General features: G+C 60.0%; 1 protein-coding gene across 9 annotated transcripts; it reads right to left on the bottom strand.

Moving 5' to 3' along the window:
• Positions 1-1,889: 1,889 nt before the first annotated feature.
• LOC120391648 (CACN subunit beta associated regulatory protein) lies at positions 1,890-26,666 on the bottom strand. Of its 9 annotated transcripts, none has more exons than XM_039515559.1 (10): positions 26,642-26,666; positions 17,002-17,074; positions 12,503-12,648; positions 10,945-11,006; positions 10,009-10,174; positions 9,275-9,449; positions 8,352-8,504; positions 7,281-7,488; positions 6,377-6,560; positions 1,890-4,954 (listed from the first exon to the last, which is right to left on the bottom strand). In XM_039515559.1, the coding sequence occupies exons 2-10, from the start codon at positions 17,047-17,049 to the stop codon at positions 3,826-3,828; spliced, it is 2,271 nt and encodes a 756-aa protein (XP_039371493.1). In that variant the 5' UTR covers positions 17,050-17,074; positions 26,642-26,666; the 3' UTR covers positions 1,890-3,825. The 9 variants fall into 9 exon arrangements, with proteins under 9 accessions (XP_039371493.1, XP_039371492.1, XP_039371489.1 ...); XM_039515558.1 differs by lacking the exon at positions 26,642-26,666 and adding an exon at positions 18,363-18,390; XM_039515555.1 differs by lacking the exon at positions 26,642-26,666 and adding an exon at positions 18,312-18,364.
• Positions 26,667-27,962: the final 1,296 nt, after the last annotated feature.

Below are 27,962 nucleotides of genomic sequence, written 5' to 3' on the forward strand. Positions count from 1 at the left end.
GTGTATAGTGGTGCCATTCTGAAAACGATGTATGTGCTGAGCTGGGCTCCTTCCCCCACGGCAGTGGCCAAGCCGTTTACTGCCACCAGAGCTGAGGAAGGGGGCCGAGGGGCTAGATTGAAGGCATTGGAGTGGCACGGGCAGAGGCTCAGGAGGTGGAGCATTGGCTTCCCCCTAAGTCTAGCAATGCCCTTGGTTGGTCCCCAAATGCATATGGTGTCTCCAGCCCCACCCTGCTCAGGAGCTCTCTGCTTCGTGCCAGGCCAGGGAGAGTCCAGGCCTGAGCCGGAGTAGAGACACATCTCTCCTCTCTGGCTTCCTCCGGCGTGGAAAAGCCTGTAGCACAAGGCTAAGACTAGGTCTGTGCTGCGGTGGCTGTGGCAGGTGGGCCCCTCAAGCAGAATGCACCCCACTGGCCACTTGGTGCTGAAGGGAACACCCTGTGCCTGCTCTTGATGCCAAAGCTGCCCTGAGCCAGCTGTAGGGAGCAGTGGTGCTGCTGAATCCTTGAGGGCCTAGGGCTGTCCCCATATCAGGGATGAGGTAGCAGGGCAGCTGGTCCCTAAAAGCTGGGCCTGGCCCTCCCTGTATTTGCTCTTCGCAGGAATCCTGCTCATCTATCCTGCACCTTGCACGATGGGCCTAGCGCAGCGGTTCTCCAACTGGGGGTTGTGACCCCCTTTTCAGGGGGTCGCCAGGGCTGGCCTTTAGACTTACTGGGGCTGAAGCCTGAGCCGCACTCTCTGGGGCATTGGCGCGCCCCTGTGCCCGGGGCAGTCTTTGGCCCTGTCAGTGGGACCTGGGTGGGCTCAGGCTCCGCTCCCCCTGCCTGGGGTCATGCAGTAATTTTTGTTGTAAGAAGGGGGTTGTGGTGCAATGACCTTTGAGAACCCCTGGTCTAGGGCAGTGTAAATAGTCCCCTCCCCTCCCCCTTTGCAGGCTCTGGCTGCCTGGAGGAGGAGAGCTCTTCTCTCCGTGTGTTCAGGCAATGGATGAATTTAGGCTTCCGGTGCCTTTGCTGAGTCTTGTCCCCACCCTCCACCTTTCCTCAGCGGCTGCACTGCTAGTGCCCAGGGGTTAGTGCTGGGCACGTCCTGCCCATCTAGCTCCTGCTGTGGCGCTCAGCAGTCGCCAGCTTCTTGGAGAGGGCAGCCCCTTCCCCAGCCCAGGGGAGCTGGGCCCACAGTGGAGCGCCCAGTGTTCACCTCCAGCCCTGGAAGGAGCTGTCAGTCCCTGAGCCTCGCTGGGCTCCGTTCCAACAGTCAAACCGGGCTCTGCTAGGATGGGTCGGCCTTAGAAAGGCAGGTTCAGCCACTACAGAGGCCTTGTGCGCCCAGGCCCCCATTGCAGGGCTTGCTTCCGATGCTGGTGTGTTCTGCTCTGGAAGGGGTCGCAGGGGAGAGGGGACGTGCACGCCCTAGTTTCTGCTGGCTGGAGGGGCCTGGGCTGCTCAAGTCTGAACCCCAGAGCATAGGCCAGAGCCCTGCTTCCGGCCCAGGAATTTGGGGTTGTGTAAAATGGGTCTTGCGGAAGGAGCCCTCCCCTCGGGTTTAAGGGGCCAGAGTTCACCCCAGAGCAGAACAGCCCCCACGTGGTAGTGGGGTAAATGACAGCAAGAGCAAATGGACCCACCAGGCTGGAAAGTTCCAGGGGCCCCACCCCAGGCAAGACTCACCCTCCTTCCTGTCAAAACCTGGCTCTTTAGTCGTAGCTCGAATGCCTCTGCCATCAGCTCCCTGCCCTGAGAGCCCGTCTGGTGCCCCTCACGCTGCCCAGGAGGCCACTGGAGCATGGGCCCTGTCATTTACAATGGCCCACCGAGGGGCCGGCCCTGGCCGTGTCTGGGGGGCTGGAGGAAGGCACTTAGGCAATAACAAAGCGGGGCAAACTCTCAACACTTGGTCTTTCTTTATAGGTTTAAAAAGGCTAAGTTGTGGTTTCATGTTAGTGCTTTGGACAGACTCTGCAGAGGAATGACCCGGCCTCTTCGATCGCATGCAAATGTCGAAGCACAGCCGGGAACGGGGGTGACCAGAGCACCAAGGTGTGTGAGGGGAATACACATGTGGCTGGCGTCTCCTCCCCCCACACCCCGCCCTGCCCCTCCCCTATGCTGACCGAGTCTTAGGGATAATAAAGCTTTTTGCTTCTCATCCTTTGAGACATGAACAAAACCCAATAAAAAGCTGAACCCGCCCCCCTGTGGAGCAGCAAATCCATCTAGTTCTATAAAAATCAATAAATAATAAATAAAGCCCATTGCTTTGCTCCCTGGGGGAGAACAGGGGGGAGCACTTCAAGGTGGGGGGGTTTGGCTTTCCAGGTATAAGGTTGCTGGGGGCAGAAGGGAAGTTAGGAGATCTGACTCCCCTTTGCCCCATCTTGCCACCACTTCCCCTCTTCTCCCCCCCTTCCCCCTGCATGCTAGCTCCAGGCCCTTCTCCCATTTGGACCCAGTAATATAGGGAGGGGGAGCCAATTAGTTTTTGGGGGAATGGGAAACAAGCTTCCCCCCCCCCCCCCCAGGAAGCAGTGACATCTGGGATAGGCTCTAGTTCCTGCCCCCTCATGGCACTGTATGGGTGTCTGTCCCACCCTCAATTTGGCACCTGGAGAATGAGATTTTTCTAGCAGCAGTTGCTGAAGGGCCTGTCCGATTGGAAGCCTCAGCTTCACACACACACCCCCTTCCTTCCTATGGCCCATCACCCCCTGGGCCCCCTCTCCAGCTGCTCCATGTACCTCCTTTCCCGTAGGTCCTAGCACCAGAGCATCCAGCTTAGAGCCCATGAGCCCTGCCCTGGGTTGAGGTTTCCCCAGGGTGGGAGGAGGGAAGTGACTGGCACGGGGGCAGCACCTTTCCAGCCCTCAAACTCCCACCCCCCATGCTTTGCTGCCCCCAGCGACTCCTCCCTCCACGAGCAATTTCAGAGCTGCCCTCCTCCTCCTTCAGTGTGGACAAAATCAAAAGGAGGGGAAGGCCGCCAGCCCAGGGGTGGCTTGGCCCATCTCCCCTTCCCCTCCACTCCCAGCACCGCCGATCCCAGCCCCAGTCCCTTCTTTGCGAGGACGATTCCGGACAGAGACGTTATTGCTTGTAAAAAATCAGAGAGAGAGAGAGGAGGGTGGGGGGCATGGGGTGTGCAGGGGAGGGGGCCGTGACCCAAGATTGGGGGGGGTCATATGTGCTACACAGCTCTACGGCGTGAGGTAAGAGTTTGGGGGTTATTAGTACAGGTTCTTTAAAACCAACCTGCTGGCCGTGCAAGAGTCACCTGCTTTGGCAAACATTCTTCGCCTCCGTAACAACCCCTTCCGGCTGCCAGGCCTGCCTGGGGGTAGGGGCTGCTTCACCGGGGATTCCCCCACCCATGGGGCAGGTGGGTCTGGGAGGATCTGTGCCCCCTGGAACCCACCCACACTGCAAGTGTGTCTGGGTGGATCTGTGCCCCCCACGACCCTGGGGCAGGTACATCTGGGTGGATTTGTGTCCCCCAGGATCCCGCCCACAGGGTGGGTACCTCTGCACAGATCTGTGCCCTTCAAAGCCCTTGAATGCAGTGGGTACATCCAAGTGGACCCCCCACTCCAGACTCAAACAGGGTGGGCTGAGCCTGCCCCCCGCCCTGGACCATTCTAAGGTGACGGGAACGTCCAGGCAGAGCCCGATCCCCTCGCATGGGGCACGTCTGTACAGGCAGATCCGTACCCCCCCCCGCCACCCTTCGAACGCCCTGAACGTGGTGGCAGTGCCAGCTGTGGAAGGGGTTGTAGCCCTGAAGCCTGACTCAGTGGATGAGCGAGCTTGGTCTGCTCCCCTGTCCCCTAGACGGGGCTGTGGTCGGGAGAGGCCACGGCCACCAGACACTCCGGACTCTCTCTTGATTTTCTCAAGTTCCCGTACAGCCTGTCCTCGAGGCCCCCCATGATCTTGTCCATCAGCTCAGCCCCTAGGGGCTGGGGGACGCAGCCCAGGCCCTGGCCATTGCCAGGGCAGTCTTCGTCGTAGGGATCGGAAGCCAGCTTGGGGTCCCCAGCCAGTTCGGACGGCTCCTCCTCTATCACCTGGATCTTGGCGTCGGCGTCGGCCATGGCGGAGCCGTCCCCAGCCTCGCCCGCCGCCTCGGCGCTGATGATGCGGGGCAGGGTGCCGTGGTAGCGGCTGTCCGGGGGGTAGTTGAGGCTGTCTCCTCGGCGCAGCGGGGTCCGGTGGCGCTCCAGGGCGGGTGGGTAGCGCACGCCAGGGTCGCTGTACTGCTTGGAGCGCTGCCACTGCTTGCGCAGGTGGGTGCGGGAGCGGTGCTTGGCACGCAGGGGCGAGTCGTCGAACTGCGGGTCGTGACGGACGAAGGCGTTGAAGAGGGCGTCCGTCTTCTCATCGATGCTGTAGTCCCGCCGGGGCAGCGCGTCCCGGGCTGGGAACATCTGCCCATAGGGGGACCAGGCCAGGGGGCTGTGGGGCAGCGGCCCCCCCACCGCCCCCTCCTCCTCCTCCTCTTCCTCAGGCTCGTGCCCCTCAAAGCTCTCGAAGATGGTGCCCTTGCGCCCAGCGCTGGTGAAGCAGATGCGCTTCTCCGAGGCCGTCTGGTCCTTGGGGCGCCCGTCCTCACCCGCCCGGCTCGGCGCCTCGATGGAGGCGTAGCCACTGTCCATCTGCAGCAGCTTGCGTGTGCCCAGCTCTGCTTCCGCGCTCTCCTGCCTGGGCCGGGCCCACGGCCGCTCATCCAGGCCCTCGGCTTCCTCCAGGGAAGAGGGGAAGCTGGGGAAGCCTCCCCCGGCTGAGCAGACGCTGTCGCCCCCGTCGCTGCGCACGGAGTCCTGGTCGTTGCTCTGCTCGGACGAGGCATACAGCTCCAGGGAGGCCCGCAGGCTCCAGATGTCGTGGTAGATGGTCTGCTGCTCTGTGCTGGGCGCCTCGGGGACGCTGCCCCCGCCCGCCTCTGCTGGCTCTAACCTGGGGGCAGAACCCACTAATGTTATAGCACAGGCAGGGCAGAGGGGCTGCCCTGAGAAGCAGCAGGCAGGCGCTGGACCAGCATTGGGCTGGCACCTTCCAGGGACATTTTCATTTACAATCCAACTGCAAGTCCTTGCAACCAGAAATTCCCACCCCTCTTGGTCCCCACACACCCACTACCAGCCCCCTTCCCCTCTGCCCCTATCCCCATCTCCCCCACCCCACCTTCCCCCCTCCCTCTCTGACCCTGCTGCCCCATCCAGGCCTAGGCAGAGGATAAAGGTTGCCCTGGGTATCTCTCCAGCTGACCCTGGGGTTTAGATGCAGCAGGAGACAGCCCCAATCCCACACCTGTCCTGGCCTTGGCCTGGGGCAGGACTGACTCTCCGCCACGCAGCTCCATGTGCCAACATTTACAGCCGGGCAAAGGGAGTGACCGTCTCTGCCCTGCTTGGCCCTGATGGCACTAAGAGCACCAGGGGGCAATCACCCCGGAGGGAGGGTGGTATCCGGCTCCATCCTCTTGCTGCCCACCCTGTGCTGGCCAGTGTCCCTTTCCTTGCCAAGCCCGTTCCCCTGCCCTGCACCCAGAATGACACCTCCCAGGCAGCTGCTGCCCCAGAGCTGTTGAGGGAGAATTCCAGGTCTCCCTGGGTGGATTGGGGGCCTCACCCCAGACTTACGGGGGCGGGCTGTCATGGGGCGACACTGGCCCTTGAAGAAATAAGAGGCCAGTGCACCAGGTGGGCCATGCAAAGGGAGAGACACAGAGGCAGGCATGGGGAGATGGGAGGAGCACAGCAAAGGGGGTGGTCTGTGCCCTCCCTGAGCTGCAGAATCAGAGCCAGGGGGCTGGCAAGGAGTCATGAGATTGGTCACTCCGAGGGTGATGGACTGCAGGGAGGGGCAGGGGGGCTCTGGAACAAGAGCAGAGAGGAACCAGGCACTGAGCGCTGGGGGACTCCCAGGTGGGGGAACCTGGAAGTGATGGCCCTGGAGAGGGTGTGTGGAAAATTGCAGTATCTTCCTTTGCTTTACTGTGGGAAGTGGGAGAGCCGGTTTCACCCTGAGCACACTCTGGACGATTGTACATGCCTGTGAAGAAAATACGCCCAGGGGTGCAACTTTGCATGGGACATTGAGAGACTGGGTGCTTGTTATGGCTGAAATGAGGGGAAACGGAGGCAGGCGCTACTGTCATGCCGGAGGGTGCCTGAAGTGGGGGGGGGGGGGGGGCGGGAGCGCCCTATGACAGGGCCCTTCCAAAGGAGACTGTGAATGGGGGCTGAAATCTCTCTCTGCCTATGACCTGGTTTCCTGGGGGTGGACACTGACATCTGGGAATAAGACCACCCATTCCCCCCCCGGGCTACTGCCCCACCCCAGCCATCCCTATCCCCTCTATCTACTGAAAAATACCTGCCGAGAGAGGGTGGGGGGCTGGAGGGGGATGGCAGGAAGGGCCCAGCCATGGGGCGGAAGGCTATGTCGTCTGTCCGGGCAATGTACTGGATGATGCCCGTCTGATGGGCGTCTCTGTCCTCCTGCTCCATGCTCTCGCTCGCCGCCCGCTGCCTCTGGAACTGACGCCGCTTGGGTGAGCCTGAAAGGCAGGCAAAGGCAAGCGGGGGATGTTAGGGGGGGCACCAGGAGAGGGGAGGGGCTGGGGGGGTGGGGGCAGAAGCAGGGGGGACGTAATTACAAGGCAAAATGGTCTCTGGGTTATTTTTGCTGCGTTCGTTGGCCATTTCCAGGGATCACTTCACTGCTCTAATCCTACAGCCCCCACCCCGAGCACCTCCCATGGCAAATATGGGGGTCACGCCCTGGGCATGCTGGGTAATGGACCCCGCCCAGGCTAACCACTCTGACCCCTCTGGACAGGGCTGATCTCCTCTGGCTTGTTCACTCGCCTACAGTAATGTGCCAGGGACCCAGCTGGGGCAGATCAGAACTGGCCTCAGTGGAGCCTCTGCGGATTTATACCCACTGGGGATCTGGCTCTTGCTCTCCCCAGGGCCCCAGCGGGGCTGTGGGATCCACTCCCGATGGGGGAGGTGGCCGTGGACAGAAGCACCTGGCAGTGATCGGGAGCCGTTCCCATAGGGCGCCAGGGGATGGGAGCTGGGCAGGGGGCACGGAAGCGAGCACCTCTGCCTCTGGGACCGCTGGCCCCTGTGGCTGGCAGCCGCTGGGGAGAAGCCAAAGGCTCAGCAGGGCCCCTGAGTTTGGATTCAACTGGGTGGGGGATGGGTGGCCTCTACCTCCGGGGTCCAGGACTGACCCTCACTCCCGCGAGGATTGAGGGGGGGGCGGCACCTACCTCTGGTGTCCAGGCTGGACGCCCGCTGGTTGCTCTCCATCTTCCACTTCTTGATCTTGAAGTAGGGGCTGGCTCCCTCGAGGCTGGCGTGACGCCGCAGGCGGGTGAAGAACTGCAGCACGGTGCCCTGGGGAGGGGGTGGCGGGGGCTCCCCGGGTCCGGCGCTGCCTGCTCCGGTGCCTTTTGCACTCCTGGCGGCCCCTTCAAACTGGGAGCGGGGGAAGGGGAGGGACAGAGGGAGGGGGGAGGAGTGACTCCTAGGGGTGGGCACCGCAGAGAGCGATTGGAGGCGACGGGGCGGCAGGGAGCCCTGCACGGCACAGCGGACACGCACAATGCCAGGGCCGCCTGGGCAGCCAGCCGTGAACAATGCCCTCAGAGCTCCCGCCCGCCCCGTCCCGCTCCCGGAGTCACTGAGTGCAGGAGTCTCCAACCCCCCATGGGCCTACAAAGGGGAGTGGGAGGCAGAGCCCACTCTGGTCTATTCCCCTCGGCGCCAGCAAAGGGGTCTTAGCTCACCCTGCTGCAGAGCGAGGGTCCCCCAGCGTGTGTGGGGGGGTCCATACACTGTGATAAAGACTGGGATGGTCCCACAACCTTCCGGCTGCGGGAGGAGGGGGGTTACCCCAACTAAAACCCCTGCCTCCCAAAGACCATCAAAATGCTTAACTCTGTACATAACTATAGAAATGCAGCCACCTCTGGGGAGGGAGGGGACCAGGCAGTGCCCAGCACAACAGGCAAGGGGAGGGGGGAGCTGGCCAAGGGCTCCCCCACACGGTGCCAGAGGGGCGTTGGCTTTTCCTGGGCTGGATACACAGTCGCCCCCTTCCCTGTTCTCCAGCTGGGCCAGGGAAGAGCTGAGCCGGCGCTGCCTGGGATCCACAGCCGAGGGGGGCGGCACCCGATGCTTGGCCTGCTAAGCCATCCCTCCAGAGCATGCCGAGTCTGTGTGGGGTGCAAAGGGGCTACGAGAGTCCCCACCCCCACCACCCTCCTGCCCCCACTCCCCCAGCACCCACGGGTGCTGTGATCTCCCTCCCGGTCCGGGGGGGAAGGGGAGGCACTCACCGAAGGGCTCTCCCCAGAGGAGGAGGAGATGGATGGGCTGGCTTCGGCAAAGCTGGTGTCCACGGTGGAGTTGTAGGTGTCGCCAGGCAGGGCGGAGCTGGGGCACATGGCGTGGGCGGTCAGGGCTGTCTGGGGCAGGGCGCCCCCTGGGGGCTGTGGGACAGAGACACAGAGAAACCACTGAGGGGTCAGAGGGCAGAAGCTGGGGTGGGATTGGGCTGTCTTTGCCTCCAAGGTGCCTCCTACCCCATGCCGGGAGAGGCCGTCTCTGCCCCCAGAGCCTCCCTCCTGCCCCCATAGAGGGGGGCCCTCACTGTCCCCAGAGCCCCCCTCTCCTGCCCCCCCTGGGAGGGGCCCTCTGCCCCCAGAGCCCCCTCTCCTGCCACCACCGGGAGAGGCCCTCACTGCCCCTAGAGCCCCCCTCTCCTGCCCCCCTGGGAGGAGCCCTCACCGGCCCCAGAGCCCCCCTCTCCTGCCCCCACCGGGAGAGGCCCTCACTGCCCCCAGAGCCCCCTTCTCCGGCCCCCACCGGGAGAGACCCTCACTGCCCCCAGAGCCCCCTTCTCCTGCCCCCACCGGGAGAGGCCCTCACTGCCCCCAGAGCCCCCCTCTCCTGCCCCCACCGGGAGAGACCCTCACCGCCCCCAGAGCCCCCCTCTCCTGCCCCCACCAGGAGAGACCCTCACTGCCCCAGAGCCCCCTCTCCTGCCCCCACCGGGAGGCCCTCACTGCCCCCAGAGCCCCCTTCTCCTGCCCCCACCGGGAGAGACCCTCACCGGCCCCAGAGCCCCCCTCTCCTGCCCCCACCGGGAGAGGCCCTCACTGCCCCCAGAGCCCCCTCTCCTGCCCCCCTGGGAGGGGCCCCCACTGCCCCCCTTTCCTGCCCCCCGGGAGGGGCGGTCTCTGGCCCTACCCTGGCTCACCTGGAAGATAGCGAGGCCAGGCTTGGGTGGGGGCAGGCGGGGCGACATGGCCAGGCTGTTCTCGCTCGACTCGCACTCGTGGATGGTGATGATCCTGAGGGCGGGCGGCGGGACGTGGAGGTGGGTCAGCCGGGCGTTCTTGAGATGGTGGAAATCCCCCTCGGTCAGCGTGTACCTGCCACGGGCACTGGGTGACGGGGAGTCGCCGGAGCTGGCCCCCTGCTCCCAAGGCTCCCCTCAACCCCGGTGCCCCCAAGGCTAGGGTCCCACATGCCAGGACGGGCCCAACCTGAGGCACTCGCCCAGCCTAGTCCCTCAGCCTGCCCCTCAGAGCGCGTTGTCCCCATGGAGCCGGGGCATGGGCCGTGCCATCCGGCTGGGCGACAGACAACCCCACATTGCAGGGGGCACCGGCTCAGTGCCCACCTGGGGAACCTGCACTTCCTGCCCTGCCTTGTACCTCCCCCACATACCCTTCCCTCCCCCCAACCCTCACCCGTACCCCCACACCCCCTTACTCCAAACCTCACCCATATCCCACCCTTTCCTCTCCTCCCCATCCCATCCCCCATACTCTTCCCTCACCCCCAACCCTGACCCATACCCCCACACCCCTTCCCCCATGCCCCAAACCTGACCCACCCCTTCCATTCCTCCCCTCCCCCCAGCCTTTACCCCCTCCCTCTGCCCGCTGCACCCCTCTTCCCTCCCCCAGCCCCTCCCCCTGCCCATACCTCCTCCCCTTCTCTTGGGTCTTCTTGCTCTGCTCGAAGAGCGCGGCCTCGTTGAAGGAGACCCGGCGTCCGGTGGAGGAGCTGGACGAGAGGAAACGCTCTGTCTCCACATCCCGGTAGCTGGAGGCCGACAGGCAGTCTGGGTCGTCCACCTTGATGGTGATCTCTGTGGAGACAGGGGAGGGGAGGTTCAGACCCCGCTCACCCGGCGTGGGGGGGTGCCGGGGAACCCCCTCTGGTGGGCACAGGGGCCGGCTGGCTCAGTAGCCTCGGGAGCAGGCCAGGCTGGCAGCCCCACGGCTGTGGGGCAGCGAGATGTGAAGAGAAGAGGGGGTGAGAGCCTGGCAACCTCCGACCCGCAGGGCAGAAGCAGGACAAGCTAGTGCCAACGGCTGGGAGGCTGGTGTGGGACACGGGCACCTGGGCTGAGATTCGGCAAACTCGCTCCACCCAGGGCCAGCCCGTGAGCCAGCGCCCTCAGGTCCCAGCCAGCAGCGGGAGGGGACAGGCTCAGGATCTCCTGCCCCTGGCTATGGAAGCCGGCAGGGGATATATGTGCCTGGCCCCTCCCAGCAAGGGGCACTGCTCCACCATGGCGGGTACTTAGTAACAGCGCTAGGCAGCTGAATGGAGCGAACAGCCCCCAGGGCTTGGCCGCGGCGTCTGGGCTGCAGGGGGAGGCATGGAGGGCCCCAGTGACTTTAGGACGGCAGCTCCTGGGACTCCCCACACCCCTGTCCTTCAGTGCCATGGGGGCAGCCAAAGCCTCCTTCCCTCCGCAGTGAACAGCAGGTATATTTGCACGGGATGGGGGTTGAGATGTAGGGAAACGGTTTCCATGACAACACATCCAGCCCTAGCGACCATCTCCTGCTGATCTCCATGGGCAGGGCTGGGGCTGGGCCGGCGGGCTGGGGGGGAGGGGGGGGCGCTCACCTTGCGGAGGCTGAGAGTCATCCAGGTAGGTGGTATTGGTTTTCTCAGGGTCATCACTGGCTCTGCAAAGGGAGGGGGAGAGACAGACGCATGGGGAGGGACAGAGAGAAGGACAGAGGGAGCAGGGCCCAGAGAGGGGAGGGGGCAAAGGATGGACAGAAAGGAGAGGAGATGGGTTATTCAGTGTCCCCCACCCTGCAAGCCAATGGTGCCAGGGCTGCTCTAGCATGCACACAGACAGGGAGCCAGACACCAGGCCACGTGCCCTATTGGCAGGGGAGTGGGTGCGGTGCAGCACTTGGGATGGTTTTGCACATTCACAGACTGGTGCACTTGGTACTGCTCCCACGCCAGTCTCTAGGGCACATGCATGCTCCCACACCCACGCCAGTCCATACGGTGCACACCCCAACACCTCTGCTGGTCCATACCACGTGCAAAACCACCACCAGTCTGCACCGTGCACACATACCCCACAGCCAGGCTGCACAGCACCCCCAAACTGGTCCACACCAGGCTGTACAATGTGCTGGTCCGTACATTGCACACACATTCCGGTCTGTATGGCACACACCCCACACCAGCCCATATGGCACACACATGCACACCACGCTCCGGCCTATACAGGACACACACGTTATGTACACATCTCCATGCACAGGATCTTAGGACTGGATTCTGGAGTCCAGCTATCCCTGGGAGGGGAGGGGGAGGCTATTCTGGGGCATCTCACTTTGGCAGCCCTGTGGGGGGTCTCTCTTCCCAGGAGCCAGTGGGAGATTCCGGGCCTTTGCTCAGGGATTTAATCTGTTTTAGGAAAACCCGCTTGTCTCTGGGATGGCTGTGGTCTATGGGAACCGGGCTGGGACTGGGACAGGGAGCTCAGGTTGGATGTAGAGAACTGGGGTGCTGGGCTGGGTACAGGGTGCATGCCTGGGGGTGCTGGGTCAGGTGCAGAGCAGAAATGCAGGGGCACCTGGGTTGGGAACTGGATGCAGTGCAGGGGCACAGGTCCGGGATGCGAGGCTGGGCGGATGCAGTGCAAGGGCGCGGGTCCGGGATGCTAGGCTGGGCGGATGCAGTGCAAGGGCACAAGGGTGCCAGCTTGGGTGCAGGGATAGGCGCCGGGCTCAATGGACGGCTCAGTATGGGGCTTGGCTTCAAGCCGTTGGCAGCTGGGAGAGGTGCTTTCCCCGTCTCTCCCGCTCAGAGGCCAGGGCTGTTAGTCACTGGGCGAAACGGAGCTGCTAATCAAGAGAATTAAATTCTTCTGCTCCACTGGTGTCTCTGCAGCCATGATGGATCCTGATCAGAAGCCCCTTCATTCACACTGTTTTATGGTAATGCTATTGCTGAACTCAGATGTTTGGTGCTGGACCAGTCACTGTAGAGAAAATGGGATCTCAGCTACCAAGCTCCCAGCTACACCAGTTCCAGCCTCTCCCACCAGGGGGCACTGTAGGCACTGAGGCAGAAGTTCTGGCCACTCCGACCCAAGCAGACGGGCTCCGGGGGTTGTGGGTGGTGCAGCGCATGGCAGAGCCCCCCCACCCCTTACCTGGAGTGCCTGCGGTCCGTCTCGCAGCACCGGCGGCAGATAATCAGGATCCCGGACAGCAGGACCAGGGTCCCTCCAATGAAGATGGAGAGCAGCACGAGGAGCAGCACATACCCATCTTGCGTGTTCACCTCGCTGGGCACTGTCTGCGGGCAGAGCAGACTGATCACGGGGCCGGCGCACTCCCACCGGCGGTGCAGGGGAGCCCGGCACAGGGGCTTTCCCTTGGGCTCAGGCAGGTGCCTCCCCAGTGGCTGCATGGGAAAGGCATTCACAGGCCTGGGGCACGCAAGGGTAGCAGGGCCCACGCTCCGACAGCTGGCACAGACAGCTCCTCGCCCCCCCTCCCAGCTGGGCGGCAGTGGGTGAAACACGCCTGTGGCATGAGCAGATGGCAGTGTGCAAGTGTGTGTGGAAGGGTTCATGGGGGCAGCTGGGAAGGCAGAGCAGAGGCCCATCTTTGACAGCGTCCAGTCCTTGCTGGCCGTGCATGGACCATTCTGCACTGAGATGCTCACTGGAGGCTAGAGAGGCTGCTTTTATCTCGGAAAGCTGATGCTCCTGGATTAGGAGAACCCCAGTTTGCTCCACCACCATCCCCAAACCTGGCATGTTTGCTTCATAGAGCGATGGCTGCTATTTCCCAGGGGTCTCATCCACTGATCTCTGCTCCCAGTGTCTCCCCCGACCCCCAACCACTGGGCTGCAGCCAGGACACTCCTAGGAAACAGCAACTCCTCCCGGGCCAAAGTCTCACCCCAGCCACGATCCTGGGAGCACTCACTTGACCTGACTTCACCCCAATGATCCCTACTGACCTCCCTTCACTCCTTTGTCCCCACGTGCCCTCCTGGGAACAGAGTCTGGCTGGATCTCACCTCCCATATCCTCTGGGCCCTAGCCAAGGACATGCATGCACTGAGGGCAGGCAGCATGCAGGGGGTGGGGAGGGGCACGTGGGCAGAAAGGCTAGAACTCAGCTGTCCTGACTGCCAGCCCCTGCTGCAACCACTAGATCACACTCTTCCCGCAGAGCCAGACCGGGGGATAGAACCCAGGAGTCCTGCATCCCAGACCGAGGCCATTAACCCTTAATCCAAACCCAGGGGGTAGGGGGACACTGGGGCTTCCCCCCATTTAGCCCATCCCTGCTGCGTGGATCAGTTGGGGGACCTCTCCCGGATGGAAGTGACAGCTGAGGTGCGGGGGGGGGGGGAGCGCTGGGGCTGTCAGGGGAGGTGAGGCCAAGGGGGCGGGGGAGAGGAATGTAACATTAAATTGGTCAGGTGACAGGGGTGCCTTTGCCATGGCAACGCATCGTGATGTCAGGAGGAAACCAAAGTCACGTGACTATTTTTTTAATTCAGCTGGAAAATGGGATGATAACCAGCCACAGACAGAGCCCCAGCTGCGTGTCCCCTGCCCCCGGGAGCCACTCCCCTGGGCCGAGGGCAGTTGGTGGCAGCAGCGGGGGGAGGCCGGGGGGGACCGGTAACTGAATCCCGGTGCTCTCATCCGCAGGCTGCAGCGCAGCAGCAGGAGCAGACAGCCGAGGGTGACCCCGGCTATTCCTGGTCTGTCTCCTACCCTGACATTTGAGGGTTTCGCTGCTGCCCAGGGGGACTCTGGGCAAGCTGGGCCAGGCTTAGCTTTCAGTCAGCTGCCCTGGTGCAAGGGAGAATCTTGGGGGTACCAGGAATCACACATGGTCTGGGGGAGGGGACCCCGGCCTCCTGCCCAGCCAGCCTGATGCTCCAGCCCCTGCCCTGGCAGAGACGGAGAAAGGCATGATGGGATATTCATCCCATCTGTCCATCCACCCCTCCCTCCCCCACACACCCATCTGTGTATCCATGCACCACTTCCTCCTGCCACACACCCATCAATCCACCCATCCCCACACATACCCCTCCCTCCCTCCTTCCCTCCCTCTGTCCATTCCCTCCCCCCACATACCCACTCCTCCTTCCCTACCCACCCCACCCTCCCTTGGTCTGTCCCTCCCCTCACATGCCCACCCCTCCCTCCCTCGGTCCATCCCTCCCCCCACAGACCCATCTGTGTATCCATCCACCCCTCCCTTCCCCAACACACCCATCTGTGTATCCATCCATCTCCCCACATATCCACCCCTCCTTCCCTCAGTCTGTCCCCCCCACCACATACCCACCCACCCATCCATCCGTCGTGATAGACACGCATCTACCTAGTTAAGCTCTAGGAACCCATCTGGGCCCAGCCCTCCTCCGTGGCTCCTGCGGAGTCATCTCCCCAGGGCCCAGCATGAAGGTGGATGACTCACGGACTTTGCTTGCAAGCTCTTAAACTCCCTGCTGCAGTCACTGAGCAGATGTCCACTGCTGAGTGGGCGGCTGCTGCTGCGGCTCCCCTTGTGTCTTACGGCCTCTGGCTCCCTCTCCCACTCGCCTGGCCCTGGGTATCTTCACCCCCATCATCTCTCTCTCCTCTGCCTTGGCTCCACTGTCTTTCACTCCTCCCCCTGAGTCTCTCTCTCAGTGGCAGAGTCTGGCCTCTCATCCCTCTTTCCCCAGGACACTCAGTGACCCCAGTACCATGCGCCACCCGCCTCCCAATCTGGCTACACGAATTCTTCCTGCCCTGAAAATACCCGCTTGCAGGTGGCGCTCTGTGCTGGGCGGGAGCTGCTGTGTGACATGACACAGGCAGCCAACTGGCTTTCTCGGGCTTGCTCTGATGTCATGGCAGGGGAGTGCCCAATACCCTGGGGGGTGGGCTAGCCCTGGGGAGGGAGGGGTGGATACAGAACAAGATCTGAGCAGGGGCCGGACTCCAGCATAAGCTGGAATAGCCCCCTCATCTGGAGACCCCTGGCCGCTCCCTCGACTAACACTCATGTAAGACAGGCTCTGCTCTCAGCTACGTCAGGGTGAATCTGGAGTGACCCCACTAAAATCATCGGAGCCAATCTGGATTTACTCTGATCAAAGACCAGGATCTGGTCCCCGTGAGCACAGACCAATGATTAGCAGCAGAGCAGGTGGAGAACGCCCAATGTGGGGTGTTTCCATTCGCAGCGTGACTTTGTAACCCAGCAGAGCTGACAAAACCATGCACAGAATCAATCCCTCCCCTGATCCCAGCCTCGGGGGTCTGTAAACCATCAGGGCAGCATGCCCAGTCCTTCATCAGAGCGACGACCGATGGATGGAAGGTAGAAGGCCCAGCCCTGCAGTCCTTTCACCAGCAATGTCCATTGATTGTGGGATGTACCTGGGTGAGGTACTGTGGGGTAGGGGTGGGGGGGGTTTAAGCTTATTTTCCTCTTTACCTAAGCACCAGGCCATGGTGCAAGTGAGACTAACAGCAGGTACCAGAAGCAGGGATAGATTGCCCCAGCTTGGTGCCATCCTCATCCAGGGTAGGAGGGATGGTGTCCCCAGCCTCTGTTTGTCAGAAGCTGGGAATGAGCGACAGGGGATGGATCACTTGGTGATCGCCTCTTCCGTTCATTCCCTCTGGGGGACCCGGCATCAGCCCCTGACAGAAAACAGGATACTGGGCTAGATGGACTTTTGGGCTGACCCAGTCTGGCCGTTCTTATGAGGCCGAATCAGGGCCTTGGTATAGTGGGGGGCGGGGAGTTTTGCTATTAGGTTCTATGGATTGAGGGAAATGGGAACTGCACCTGGCTAGACAGAAGGACAGAATCCCACCTCTTGGCCACTTCCATCTGGTAGGACAGTACCCAGGGCATCACAGAAAGGCCCTCACTTCCCATAATGGGTGGGTGGGTGGGTGGGTGGGTGTGCAGGGGGGGGGAGTTAACGGGGTTCCTGACCCCTGAGGACAAATGCCTGTCCAAGGCCCTAGAGCATGAACTTTGATCGTCATTCGGTGGCTTAGCTGCTGATGTTCTCATGGATCACCAAGTGACCTGGTCCTGTTTTCAAAATCCTCCCCGAGTGTGTGACTCACTGACCCCCAGAGGAAGGGGTGTGTCTATCACCGACAGGGGAGCTTTGTTAAATGACCTCTCCCTTTTCCCCCACCCCACCCCACCCCACCCCCAAAGAATAATATCGACAGGTACCAAAGCTCCCAGCCTGCTGCTTCCCCTGGCCTTTTCTCTGCCACTGCTCTCAGACCCACACCCTGAGCAGCCGGCCAGAACAGCAAGGGAGTGATTTCTGCTGGGATGTCCACCGGAAGATCTGTCTCCCCCCTATTCCTGAGCACAAGGGGAAGATCCCCTCCAGCTTCCTGAGCAGAAAATCTTCCCAGGAGGTGCCGGGGAGGGAAAGACGGAGCTAAGCCGGGGGCTTTGGATGTCCTACCCACCACGATTGCATGGAGCTCAAACAGCCTCAGACCTGGATCTCCTGCCTGGGAAGGAGGCAGGTGCAAAGACTCACATGGGGAGCCTAGTGCAAGGTGGGGGGGGACAGGGGACCCGAGGGCAAGGGGCCAGGAGTGATGGGGGGAATCCATCTCCCACCCACCCCCCTTAGGGCACGTACCGTTGTGCTCTCGGTCGTGTTGTCCCAGGCAGTCAAGTCATTGCTCATGGTCTGTCCCAGCTGGAAAGTCCTCCTGGGAGTCGGGAAGAGTAAGAGGCAAAAATGACACCCCGGGAACAAAAGAATGAAAATCTCGCACGTGGAGGCGAGAAGTGAAGGGGACGCGCTGGGGCTGGGCTGGGCAGGTCCGTCCCCGCCTCGCTCCGGATCTGATCCCGGTTCACCGCCCCCCGTTCACACGGGCTGGGGCGGCAGCACCAATCGCGGGGGGGGGGGATCGGATGCTGCCTGTGTCCAGCCCCCGCCCCATCACACACACCGTCTCCTCCCTTCCCCGCACTTCCTCTCGGCTAGTGCCTGCCCAGGTAAATCGAATTAGAAAAGGGAGGAAGAATCGGATCCGAGGCGGATCGTCCGGAGGCTGGTAGGAGTCAGGGGGCTCCTAACACTGGGGTGTGATGGGGTCGGTCCACCCCCCCGGTTCCCTGCCCCCCAGTTCCTCTTGCCTGCTCCAGCCCGCCGGGGGCTTTGCTCATCCTCCGCCCGGCAGGGAAGCCGCCAGCCCCTGTGCTCTGCAGGCTTCTGCGGCGCAGACACCGGCTCCCCCTCGCCTCCAGCCCCGGGGAATGAAGCCGCCCCCTCCCCACGCGGCTCCATGAGCTCACCCGCCCACCCAGCCGCTGCAAGCCGAGAGCCCTGACTCGAGCCCACGCGTGAAAGTGACTCGGGGCGGCGGGTGGCGCTTAGTCCCGGCCCCCTCCCCGGGGCTTGTGGGGTGGGGTTAAACAGGGCCCAAGGGCAAGGCCGGGGCGGGGGGCCGGGCTGGGTTAGAGAGGGGGCGTGTCTGGGGGCGGCAGGCACAGAGGCAGCTTGATGGGTTAAAGCCCGAGAGATGAGTGTGGAGGCGGGGGCGAGAATGGATGGTGTGTATACGGGGAGGGAGGGGTGGATGAATGGGTGGGGGACATATGGGGATGAATGGATTTGGGGAAAGCTGCCCCTACTGGCCCATTCACTGCCTCCCACTCTGCCCTGGCTCCTCCCAGGCAGCAATCCGCCCTGTGGAAGGAGAGGAGAGGCAGCATCTCACTGGTGAGTCCCCAGTAGCCAGCAGTTCCTTCAGCCAGTCTCACCCACTGGTCCTGGGGCCACCTTTTTCCTTTTGGGATGGGAGCTAGACGTGCCATGGATAGCAGGTGGGTGGGGCCACATGCCCCTCCCACAGCTGGAGTAGAACCCAGGAGTCCTGACACAGCCCCCTTCCCCCCATGTGTGCTAACCACTAGACCACATGGCCTCCTCTCTCATACCAAGTTTCCCAGTTCTCTTTCACGTTCCATCCCCGCATTGTCCCTGCAAACCTGCTCTGCCCACACAAACAGCAGCCTCCACAGCCCAGGGTGGATGATCAGAGGTTAAGATGAGTCTCATGGTGAGGTCACCTCCTTATGCACACACAAACACAACTCCCCCTCCAATCTTGTCCGCACTGGCTTTTTGCCCCTGTAATAGACCCAGGCCAGTTGGGAACAGCAGAAGGGAGAGATACTGGCCACTGGATAAGCAGTTTTCTGTTCCCTGAGTGACCAGAGCAGGGGCTGCTCCAGGCTAATGAGAACACCTGACCCCAATGAACCTGCTAGGAGTCAGATGAGGCTGTTAAGCACCTGACTCTAATTAAGGCCCCTCTGATGCTATAAAAGGGCTCACTCTGGTCAGGCCAAGGGGAGCCAGAGGTGAGAAAGGGGACTGGGGAGTAAGAGGTGTGCAAGAAGCTATGTGTGAGTAGGTGCTGCTGGAGGACTGAGAAGTACAAGTGTTATCAGACATCAGGAGGAAGGTCTGGTGGTGAGGACAAAGAAGGTGTTGGGAGGAGGCCATGGGGAAGTAGCCCAGGGAGTTGTAGCTGTCATGCAGCTGTACCAGGAGGCACTATAGACAGCTGCAGTCCACAGGGCCCTGGGCTGGAACCCAGAGTAGAGGGTGGGCCTGGGCCCCCCCCACAAACCTCCCAACTCCTGATCCAACACAAGAGGAATTGACCTGGACTGTGGCTTCTACCAGAGGGGAAGGTCTCTGGGCTGTTTCCTGACCCACAGGGTGAATCTGTGAGGTGAGCAAATCTGCTAATAAGCACAGGACCCAGCAAGGTAGAGGAGGAATTTTGTCACACTCCCCAATTGGCCTCCATTCTAGTTGCAATGGCACCAGCCTCGGGAGGAGCCCTCCCGTAGACAAGGCACTAGCATTTGAAACACCCTAGCCTGGTGCATGAAGCCCCACCAGCTGCCCCCAGAGCCCTCTCTTCAGTAGGGGTCCCCCCCAATGCTACCACGAGCAAAGCTGAAACAGTGCGTGATTGTAGAATCACTCCAGCCATCTCTCATCAGTGGCTCAGAAGGAAAGAACTGGATGGCTCAGGGTATCCGTGATGGTCCATGGAGTTTTCATTCTCAGGTGTCCTGGTTTACAGCCATCCCGGCTCAGCAAGGGTGGCAGTGTAAGGGAAAGGCTTTCAGGGGGCCCAGCTAGGAGAGGAAAACTGTCCGTGTGCTTCAGGTCCTGGCTTGGAACTTAGGCGGGAGTGGATTTGATTCCCACCAGTTCTGCGTGACCGTTGGAGAGTCACTGAATCTCTCTGGGCCTTAGCTGCCGTCCTGTAAAATGAGGCTAAATGAGCCCTTTGGCTAGACACTCTGTGTGTGTGTGTACAGCACCTAACACACTAGGGTCTCCAGGAATACTAACAAAATAACGTCTCCAAAACCCGCACTGCAAGTAGCACCGAGTGGAGAGCAGCTGTGGCAGCTGGACTCCACCTTCTGGGTCACAGCTGGGGCAGTGGGTCAGCGGTATAGGCTGCCTCTCTGGAGAGTCACCCTCCAGTGCAGTTAGCCAGGCTCCTCTGGCTTGCACTGCAACTGGTTAAACTGAAGCACTGGCACTTTGCTTTCGCTGTCATCGTGATGAGGTTCACAGGCAGTGTTTTAGCCACCACCCCACGGGCCTCTCCCGAGCCTACATCCAATGTTAAGGAAGAACATTGCAGCTAATTGCTCGGGGGTGGCTTCTGAAGAGAATCAGACAACATTCCAGAAGGGAGAGGGGCACGGTAGCTTTCATGGTTGCCACCAGACTGTGATCTTGTCAGTTCTCATAAGCTAAGTAGAATCAGGCCTGTTCCAATCTGGAAGAGGAGACCTGTAGAGGAGAAATGCAGTAGCCTCTTCTCCTGCTGTAGCTTGTAATTGTCAGTGGATGTTGCTTGTATCCTAGAGCAGAGGAAGGGAGTGGTGGGAGTGACTCAGTGCCAATAAGTGGTGCCCTTCTTTGAGTCAATGGGATAGTGGTGCCCTCTTTAGGATCAGATTGGAAACTAAGATGTCCTGATTGCTCAGGGTCATTAAAGACTTGCTGGTGCTTTCCACAAGCACAGGGGCATGAGAACCTGGTTCAGTGGTTGCAATTACATTCTGCTTTCCTAGTTCCTTGAAAGTGGATGTATAGTGTTGCTGTGTGCTGTTAACGTTCTACCCCTGAGTGGGCTGCATTTCAGTGCACGAGTGGAGCCTGGCCTTGTTAAACTCCTGAGCATGCTGCAAAGTTAACTTTTTCTCTGGGATATTTGGTGAGTATGGTGGGGGTGGGACTGGGGGGCGGTATTTAGATGCCTGCTGGGAGGCAGGGATTGAATTGGATTTTGGGTGATAAAATACAGAAGTCTGTACCTGAGCCTTCCTCCCTAGAGAGGCTAAGAGACTTGTCCAGGGTCACGCACGGCATCTGTGGCAGAGCCAAGAATTGAACTGGGCTTCCCACTCCTCTAGCCACTGGACCAACCTTTCTTCCACTAGCTGCTCTACTGTCAGGGGGTGGGTCTTTCCCATCTGCCTCCCTTCCCCCATGCATGGATGAGAGCACTCACCGTGGAAGGGGGAACATGCAGGAGGGGTGCCCATAAAGGTAGCAGCAGTTTAGTGAGTTTAAACAGCACCAATCTCTTAGCCAAGCAGTGCCATGAGCCAGGCACTGACTAGCCAGCAATGGGCCATCCTGGGGGGTGGCTGCTGTGCATCAGGGTCTGGCCTTTGAGCCTCTTGAGTCCAGCCCCAGTGCAGGAGGCCCCAGATCAGGGAGCTGCTCCTTCTTCCCCATCCCTGCTTGGAGATGCACCCTGAGCCTAGTTCAGCAAGTTCCTTCCCTGCCCCCAGGAGGGAGATCCCAGCTGCTTCCCACTCCCAGTTCTGAAAGCTGCTTTGAACTGCCTGTATCATCATCCTGGTCAGTGCCAGGAGCTTCCAAGGGCAGGGTGCAGGGCTTGTGCCAGGGGGAGCATCCGCTCACTGTGCCCCTTTGGCCATACTCTCTTGGTGCCCCCAGCACAGGGCTCTAGATTCCTGGGGGACGGTCTGGCTGCCCTCCCATCCAACCCTGGGCTCCAGTCAACATAGTCTTGAGTGGGGGTGGCGAGATTTGGGCTTTCAGACTGTGCTGGAGAACAAGATTCCCACCCAACCCCTGACTCCCCAAAACCCTGGGGTCCCCAGCGAAAGGGAAAAGAGAAGGAGCTGGAGATCAGGGACTGGAAAGAAAGGAAGAGAACAGAATGGGGAGAGAGAGGGAAGGCTGAGACAGCAAAGCCAGCCCTATGGCGCATGCTAGGACAGGGTCACCCATGCCCAGGGCATCTTGAGCTGGTGCCAAACTCCCACCCCAATCCTAGTGGCAGCTGGGTCTGGGCTGGCCTGCCCCCCCACTTGGGGAAGGGCCTGGGGCGGCCAGGGAGGTGAAGGCAGATAAGAATGTCGGGCCTGTTTCCCCCCCATCATGGAGGAATTTCATCTCCATGGTGACAGAAAGGGGGAACAAGGCCGCCATTGTCTTGGCCTGGGCGCTGCAAGGAGACAGGTTCCTGGGCTGGCGCCGCCCGGGAGATGTTTGGCCCTAGATGAAAGGGGCCTGGGCGGGGGGCGTGGCAAGAGGCTGCTTCACACTTGGTGGAAACCCTGCTGCAGGGGCTGGGGGAAGAATGGAAGAGCTGGTGGGGCAAGAAGGAAGGAGCCTGGGGCTGGGCTGGGCCCACCAGGCCTTTAGTGAGTGAATGGCTGCTGACCCCCTACAAGCTGGGCTCTGGGGAACCCAAGGCGGGCGGGGATCCTCAGAGACACTCCAGCGTGCAGCATGGCTGGACTCCAGTGCCATGTGGAGATACATACAACAGGCTCTGGCCATCTCCTTCTCACTGTGTGTTTTTTAACAAGCACATCACCAGGGTATTGGGCATCAAAGCGTCTCTCTCCCCCCACAACACACGGCTGCACGGGCAGCCCTCGGCCTGAAGCAGGGCAGGCCGCCAAGACTGGCTGCAAGGTGGGGCAGGGGATACATTGCCTGTCTGGAAGCCCTGGAGCTGAGCAAACCCAAGTCCCTCCAGCATATCCCAGCTCCAGGCATCTCCCTGCGGAGGGCTGGATGGAGCTGCAGGAATGGGAGGAGGAGGGGGTAGGAGGAATGAAGGAGTCTGGTGCTTACTGACTGGAAGGGTTCTTGGTTTCCTGTGGCTGGCAAGGTTGGGGTATGTTTGGCAACAGGCTCTCTCTGCAAAGTGCCAGCAGCACTGAGCTTCCATGAAGACAGCACCAGTGGCCGGCACCCCTCTTTCAAAGGGGATCTTGCCCCAAGGCTCTGGCCACTCATGGTAATTAAATATCCCTCCCCATGCTTCTTGGGTGTTAACCACAGCATCCTACTTAAATCCTACTCCTCTCAGTCCCTCTCTGGACAGACCCAGTATCCTTCGGATAGAGGATCTTCCAGTTCCTGACCCAAACTGCTGTGGAGCCATGTTGGCCATTAACACCCAGCCTGAATCTGGCTGTCTAGAATTCCAGCCAAGGATCCAGTAGCTCTTATCTGGCAGTGGCTCTTAAAGCACTTTACAAAGGAGGTCAGTATCACTACCCCCATTTTACAGGTGGGGAAACTGAGGCACAGAGCAGGCCCATGACTTGCCCAAGGTTACCCAACTGGCCAGTGGCAGAGCCCGTGACTCCAGCCTTTTGGTTGTTCCTATAGGGCTCAGGCCAGCTGGCAAGAGATGGGTGGATTAAGCACAGAGAGGAAGCTGTGGCTCCGGTGCTGGACTAAGACTCTGGAGATGTGGGTTCAGTTCCTACCCTGTACGCTTGTGGGACAGTCACTTACTCGCTTCATGCCTCAATTTCCCCACCTATGAAATGGGGATAATTCTGTCTAGTCTATTGAGCATGTCAGCTCTTCAGGGCAGGGACTGTCTCAAAACATTGTCTGTACAGCACCTAGCCACAGTTAGAGGCTAGGTAATTAAATATCACCATCGTGCAGATGATGATGATCCCACGCTGGGACCTTCGTACACACCCACCATCTCTCTCCAAGGCCAGCCCAGGTTTTGATAAACAGAAGTAAACACACCATGGTGGGCTGCATCTGCCATGGGAGCATCCTGCCAGCCAGGCAACCAGCGCTGTTTGATTCCCTACAATCCACCCCCACCAGCACCTTGGATGGCTTCCTCTGCCAGCCTACAAAAACCTGTTACATGCACAAAGCGCCGTGTATGCAGCAAGCCAGCTGCCACCTCAGTTGGGTTCTCTGGGGACTGCATGGCAGCTGGGGTCTGGTTCCCCAGAGGACATAGGGTGGCACAAACCGCACTCCCCATCATCTTCAGGGGAGCATCAGTGCTACGTGTATGAGACTGGTCTCCAGATCCAGGCCAATCCCCAGCAATGGGGCTTTAGAGGAGACGTGCAAGGCCAGTGAGTTTGGGGTCTGCCTGTCATGGGTGGATCTATCCACCTTACCTACTCTTGTAGCCTGGACAGCTCAGTGCTCGTGCACCTGTCCCACCATTGTAATGGGATCAAAAGGGAACACAACTCGTATCCCAAAGCTCCCCGTGTCCGGCAGCAGGGGGGCACTTCAGAGCCTGCCCTCCCTCAGCAATGGGGCCACCCTGTACCAGCCTCAGGGAACTAACACCCCCTATCAGGTGGGTGTGGGGAGCCTTCCTTCACCCCAGAGGCTGGTTCACCTGTCCAGTCTGCCTCTGAGACTATGCTCAGAGGCAGAGGGGAAGATTCCTCACTTCCTGTCCAGAGGCATCACATGCTGGTAGGAGTGTGAAATAACCCCCACCATGGACAGATCAAAGGGGGGAAGTCACAGACATGCAAATGTGCACACACATTCGTACCCGTGCACACGCCTTCGTGCCAGGAGGCTGATCCTGCCAGCTCTGAGCCATTTTGTGCCACCAGCCATGTTGCAACCGGGGTTGCTTGGTCTGGTAGGAGAGCTGTGTGCAAGGGGTTCCCAGCAGAGCAGTTCAGGGCTTAAGAGGAGCAAAATTCCTTCCTGAGAACGTGAGCATGAATGTAGGCAGGGGAGGGGTGTGTAAAGGAGGAGTGTGTGCACGCACGTGGCCACGTGCGTGTGGTGTGAGTGACAGGCAGTAAAGGGACATAACATGCATGTGTGTCTGTGTGTAAGCATGTGTAGGGTGTGTCTATAATACGCATGCATACTAAGTGTAATATGCAGGCAGATCTGTGTGTGTCCCTCTGAGTGTATTGTGTTAATGTGTGTAACATGAATGCGGAACTGTGTCCATGGCCTTCATTGCGTACTGTGAGATTGTGTGTGTCATATGCATGCAGCTCTGTGTGTGTGTGTGTAGTGACTCTGTGTATTGTGTGTGATACACATGCAGATCTGAGTGCATATGTCCCTCTGTGTCTGCACCTGAGTATGTATTCCTCTGTGTGCGGGTTTCTCTCGGTGTTAGCAAATGAATCCAACACATACAAATCTGTATTATTATTATTTTTTTACATTATGATTCCTGGTAGGTTTTTACTTGACATTTCGTTTTTCTCTCCAGCTGGGAGAGAAACATCGAGCTCAGCTGACACGGTGAATAGAGGCAAAGACGTATTTGCTGTTTTTTGTTTTAACCAGACCAAAATAACCGATTACGCTAATAAGGAAAGGGGTGGATAGACTCCTGTCACAGACCATTACAAATAATAAGCTGCTATTAGCATCATGGCCAAAAAGGAAAGCGATCTCGCCTCCCTGGGGACAGAATTCAGAAATAGCATCTAGCTCAGAGAGGGGAAGGGGGGATAAGAAATAGGGGTGCTGGGAGCTATTGAAACAAACTGTAAACCCTTTATAGGACGGAAACCATGTTAAGCGGGGGGGGGGGGTGCGGAGCCCCCCTCGTTCCAGCACCTACGTTCAGCCGACTCCCTGCCCCGCTGCTTCCTTTGTACTCCTGATTTCAGCAGATAGTTAAACATTCTCTCACCAGATGTCAAAAATCAATTGCGAAATGATGGGGCGGTTGGGCTGCCTCCTTGGTGCACAGTCTCCTTTCAAAGAGAGAATTTTTGAAAGCAAGGCCGCTTCCCACCCCCACCCCTCCCGGCTTGCCCCAGCAGGACCCCTGGAGGTTCCCCCCCCCCCCGCCCCACAGAAAAGTGATCGACTCCCATCTCTCTCTCTCACCCACCCACACGGAAGTGACTGCATCACCCACGCAGAGGACCAGTAGTAATACAATCAGCTGATCAGAATCTTAATCCATTAATTCTTCCAGCCATGCTCTATCTTTTGACTGGGGCTTGAAGGGTTCCCCCCCCCTTCTTTTAATTTATTAGTATAAGGGACGCCTCGCCAGCTGCCTGTTAGGATGAAGAAGATGATGATGGCGGTCGGTCGTGGTTTCACTAAACACTTCGGCATCTGGGTCTGGTCCCTCGGGCCCAGCGGTGAAACCCCCCGGAGCTAACTCACCCTGGGCTCCAGGGCTGGAAGCAGCATGTGGAATAAACAAACACAGCCAGGGGCTCCGCTGCACCTTCGCCCCCGGCTAGGGTGACCAGATGTCCCGATTTTATAGGGACCGTCCCGATTGTTGGGTCTTTTTCTTATATAGGCTCCTATTACCCCCCACCCCCGTCACGATTTTTCACACTTGCTATCTGGTCACCCTGCCCCCGGCTGCTATTTCTCGCCCCTCTTTAAGCTGTCACAAGCCGAGTTGCTCCCTGTCCACCCCAGCTCCCCCGGGATCTTTGCAAACGTGCCTTTCTGCTTTGTCTGGCGGTGGGCGAGAAGACCCCGCCTGGGCATTGTTAGGATTCACCTGCTCGCGTTCCCTAGTGTGCACGGAAAGCGGGTTCATGTGCTGAGTACTCTCAGCATCGCTCGGACGGGGGCGAGCCAGCCCCCCCCCCATTTAGGGTCACCCTCAAGTCCAATCAAGCTTTTAAAAACAACGCAATCGCCCGAAGGAATAGCATGCAGCACCCCCCCCCCCTCTGTAAACAACAGCTCTGTCTGGTTCCTCCCCCCACCCCCAGCACGAGAATGCAATTCCTCAGCCGGACACCTGAGCCGGGCAAGGGAGGGTCCTGCTGCCTTTCCAATTGTTTTAACTCTGCTTCGTCCACGGAAAGCGCCCGATGGTTGCAAGAGAGAGAGAGAAAAATCACAGTCTCGAGGCATCTCTGTTTGCAAAGACACAACCACCGCCTCAGCTTTGACCGCGGGCCGGAATCCCGGCGGGGGGACGGGGTAGGGAGGCACTCACCTAATTGCGATTCATGGGCTCCATAGACGGGGAAAACCAATGAGCTCCCAACGATCCCCAGCACCTTAATTTTGATTTAAAAGCCAGAGGATTTATGAATGAAACGGGTCCCACCCACCTCTGAGCGGGGGAGAGTCACGTGATGGAACGCTCATACAACAGCAGCAGCGGGAGGGTGAAGGAGGGGGGATGCTGAAAGCATTGCACATCATGGGGGGGGAGGAGAAAATTATATAAAAGACACCCCCCCCCGCCCATGTAGCCCAACCGTTTTGCAAAAGAAGCTGCCTAGAATGATGGATGTTCTGCATCTCCGCTAACAACCCAGGCTGCCCAGCTGTGTAAACCAGGGTCCTCCTCTCTCCCTCACCCCAGCATGACTCCACTCCAAGGGAGGCCCGGGGTAAGTCTACACTACAAAAAACCACCCCATGACAGCGAGTCTCAGAGACCCGGGGCACCTGACTCTGGCTTGTGGGGTTGGGGATCCCCCTGGAGCCCCTTCCCCCCGCCCCCTTGCTGGGTTTTAGAGCCGGGAGTGCAAGCAGGACCCTCCACACCGCTATTCGTAGTCCTGTCGTGCCAGCCGGAGTCAGGAGACCCAGCTCGGAGACTGGGTGCCTCAGGAACCCTCAGCCCCCGTGCGCCCTGTTCTCGGCTGCATGCCATTCTGTCGGCATGGAGAGGCCTTGCGGGTGGAACGGGCCTCTGAGGCCCATTCTGCCCAGGGGGGCATTCCCAGCTGGCGCAAAGGCTCTGCTCTAGGCCTGTGCCCAGCCCTGGTGTAGGGTGTGTGGTCAGAGTGTGTTGCTCTGGGATAGTTCTCTGCATCCCAGTGCCCACAGGGTGCCATGGGAAGCCCAGCATAAGCTAGAGCAGCCCTGAAGCAGCTCTGATTTACACCACATGCCAGGCAGGGCTCTGCATGGTCCCTGAATATAGAGAGTGCACAGGTGGCTTCAAGGAGGCTCCATGTTCCCAGTGCGACGTAATCCTTTAGGAGATGTGCTTTGAGTTTTCTTTCAGCGCTGGCTAGGCTGGGACCATCGGCCGCCAGAGCTTCACTGGAATCTTTGCTGACTCTGGTTCCTCTATTGCAAAATAAGCAGCAACAAGTTGCTGATGCTGGGCTGGGGCTGCCAGCTGCCAGGGCCCTTCGTGGACGTCAGCAGCCGCCAATGCTTTTATCTCCTCAGCCGCAAGAGAGCACTGCGGGAAGGAGGCCTTTTGGTGGCCGCTTGCAAAAATAGCATCACCCTTGCGAGGGGACGCTGTGAGGACGTGACGGATGGTGCGACTCGCTGACAGCCTGTGTCACGTC

The sequence above is a fragment of the Mauremys reevesii genome, linkage group 26 (genome assembly GCF_016161935.1).
Source record: "Mauremys reevesii isolate NIE-2019 linkage group 26, ASM1616193v1, whole genome shotgun sequence".
In the NCBI taxonomy this organism is placed as follows: Eukaryota; Metazoa; Chordata; order Testudines; family Geoemydidae; genus Mauremys; species Mauremys reevesii.

Coding starts and splice junctions, on each gene's coding strand:
- LOC120391648 (XM_039515553.1), bottom strand. CDS start 18,349: ATGCGGGGATGGAACGTGAAAGAGAACTGGGAAACTTG. Junction 12,757..17,001: donor ACACGACCGAGAGCACAACG/GTACGTGCCCTA, acceptor TTTCCCATGCAG/CCACTGGGGAGGCACCTGCC. Junction 9,450..10,008: donor ACCCAAGAGAAGGGGAGGAG/GTATGGGCAGGG, acceptor TGCCCGTGGCAG/GTACACGCTGACCGAGGGGG.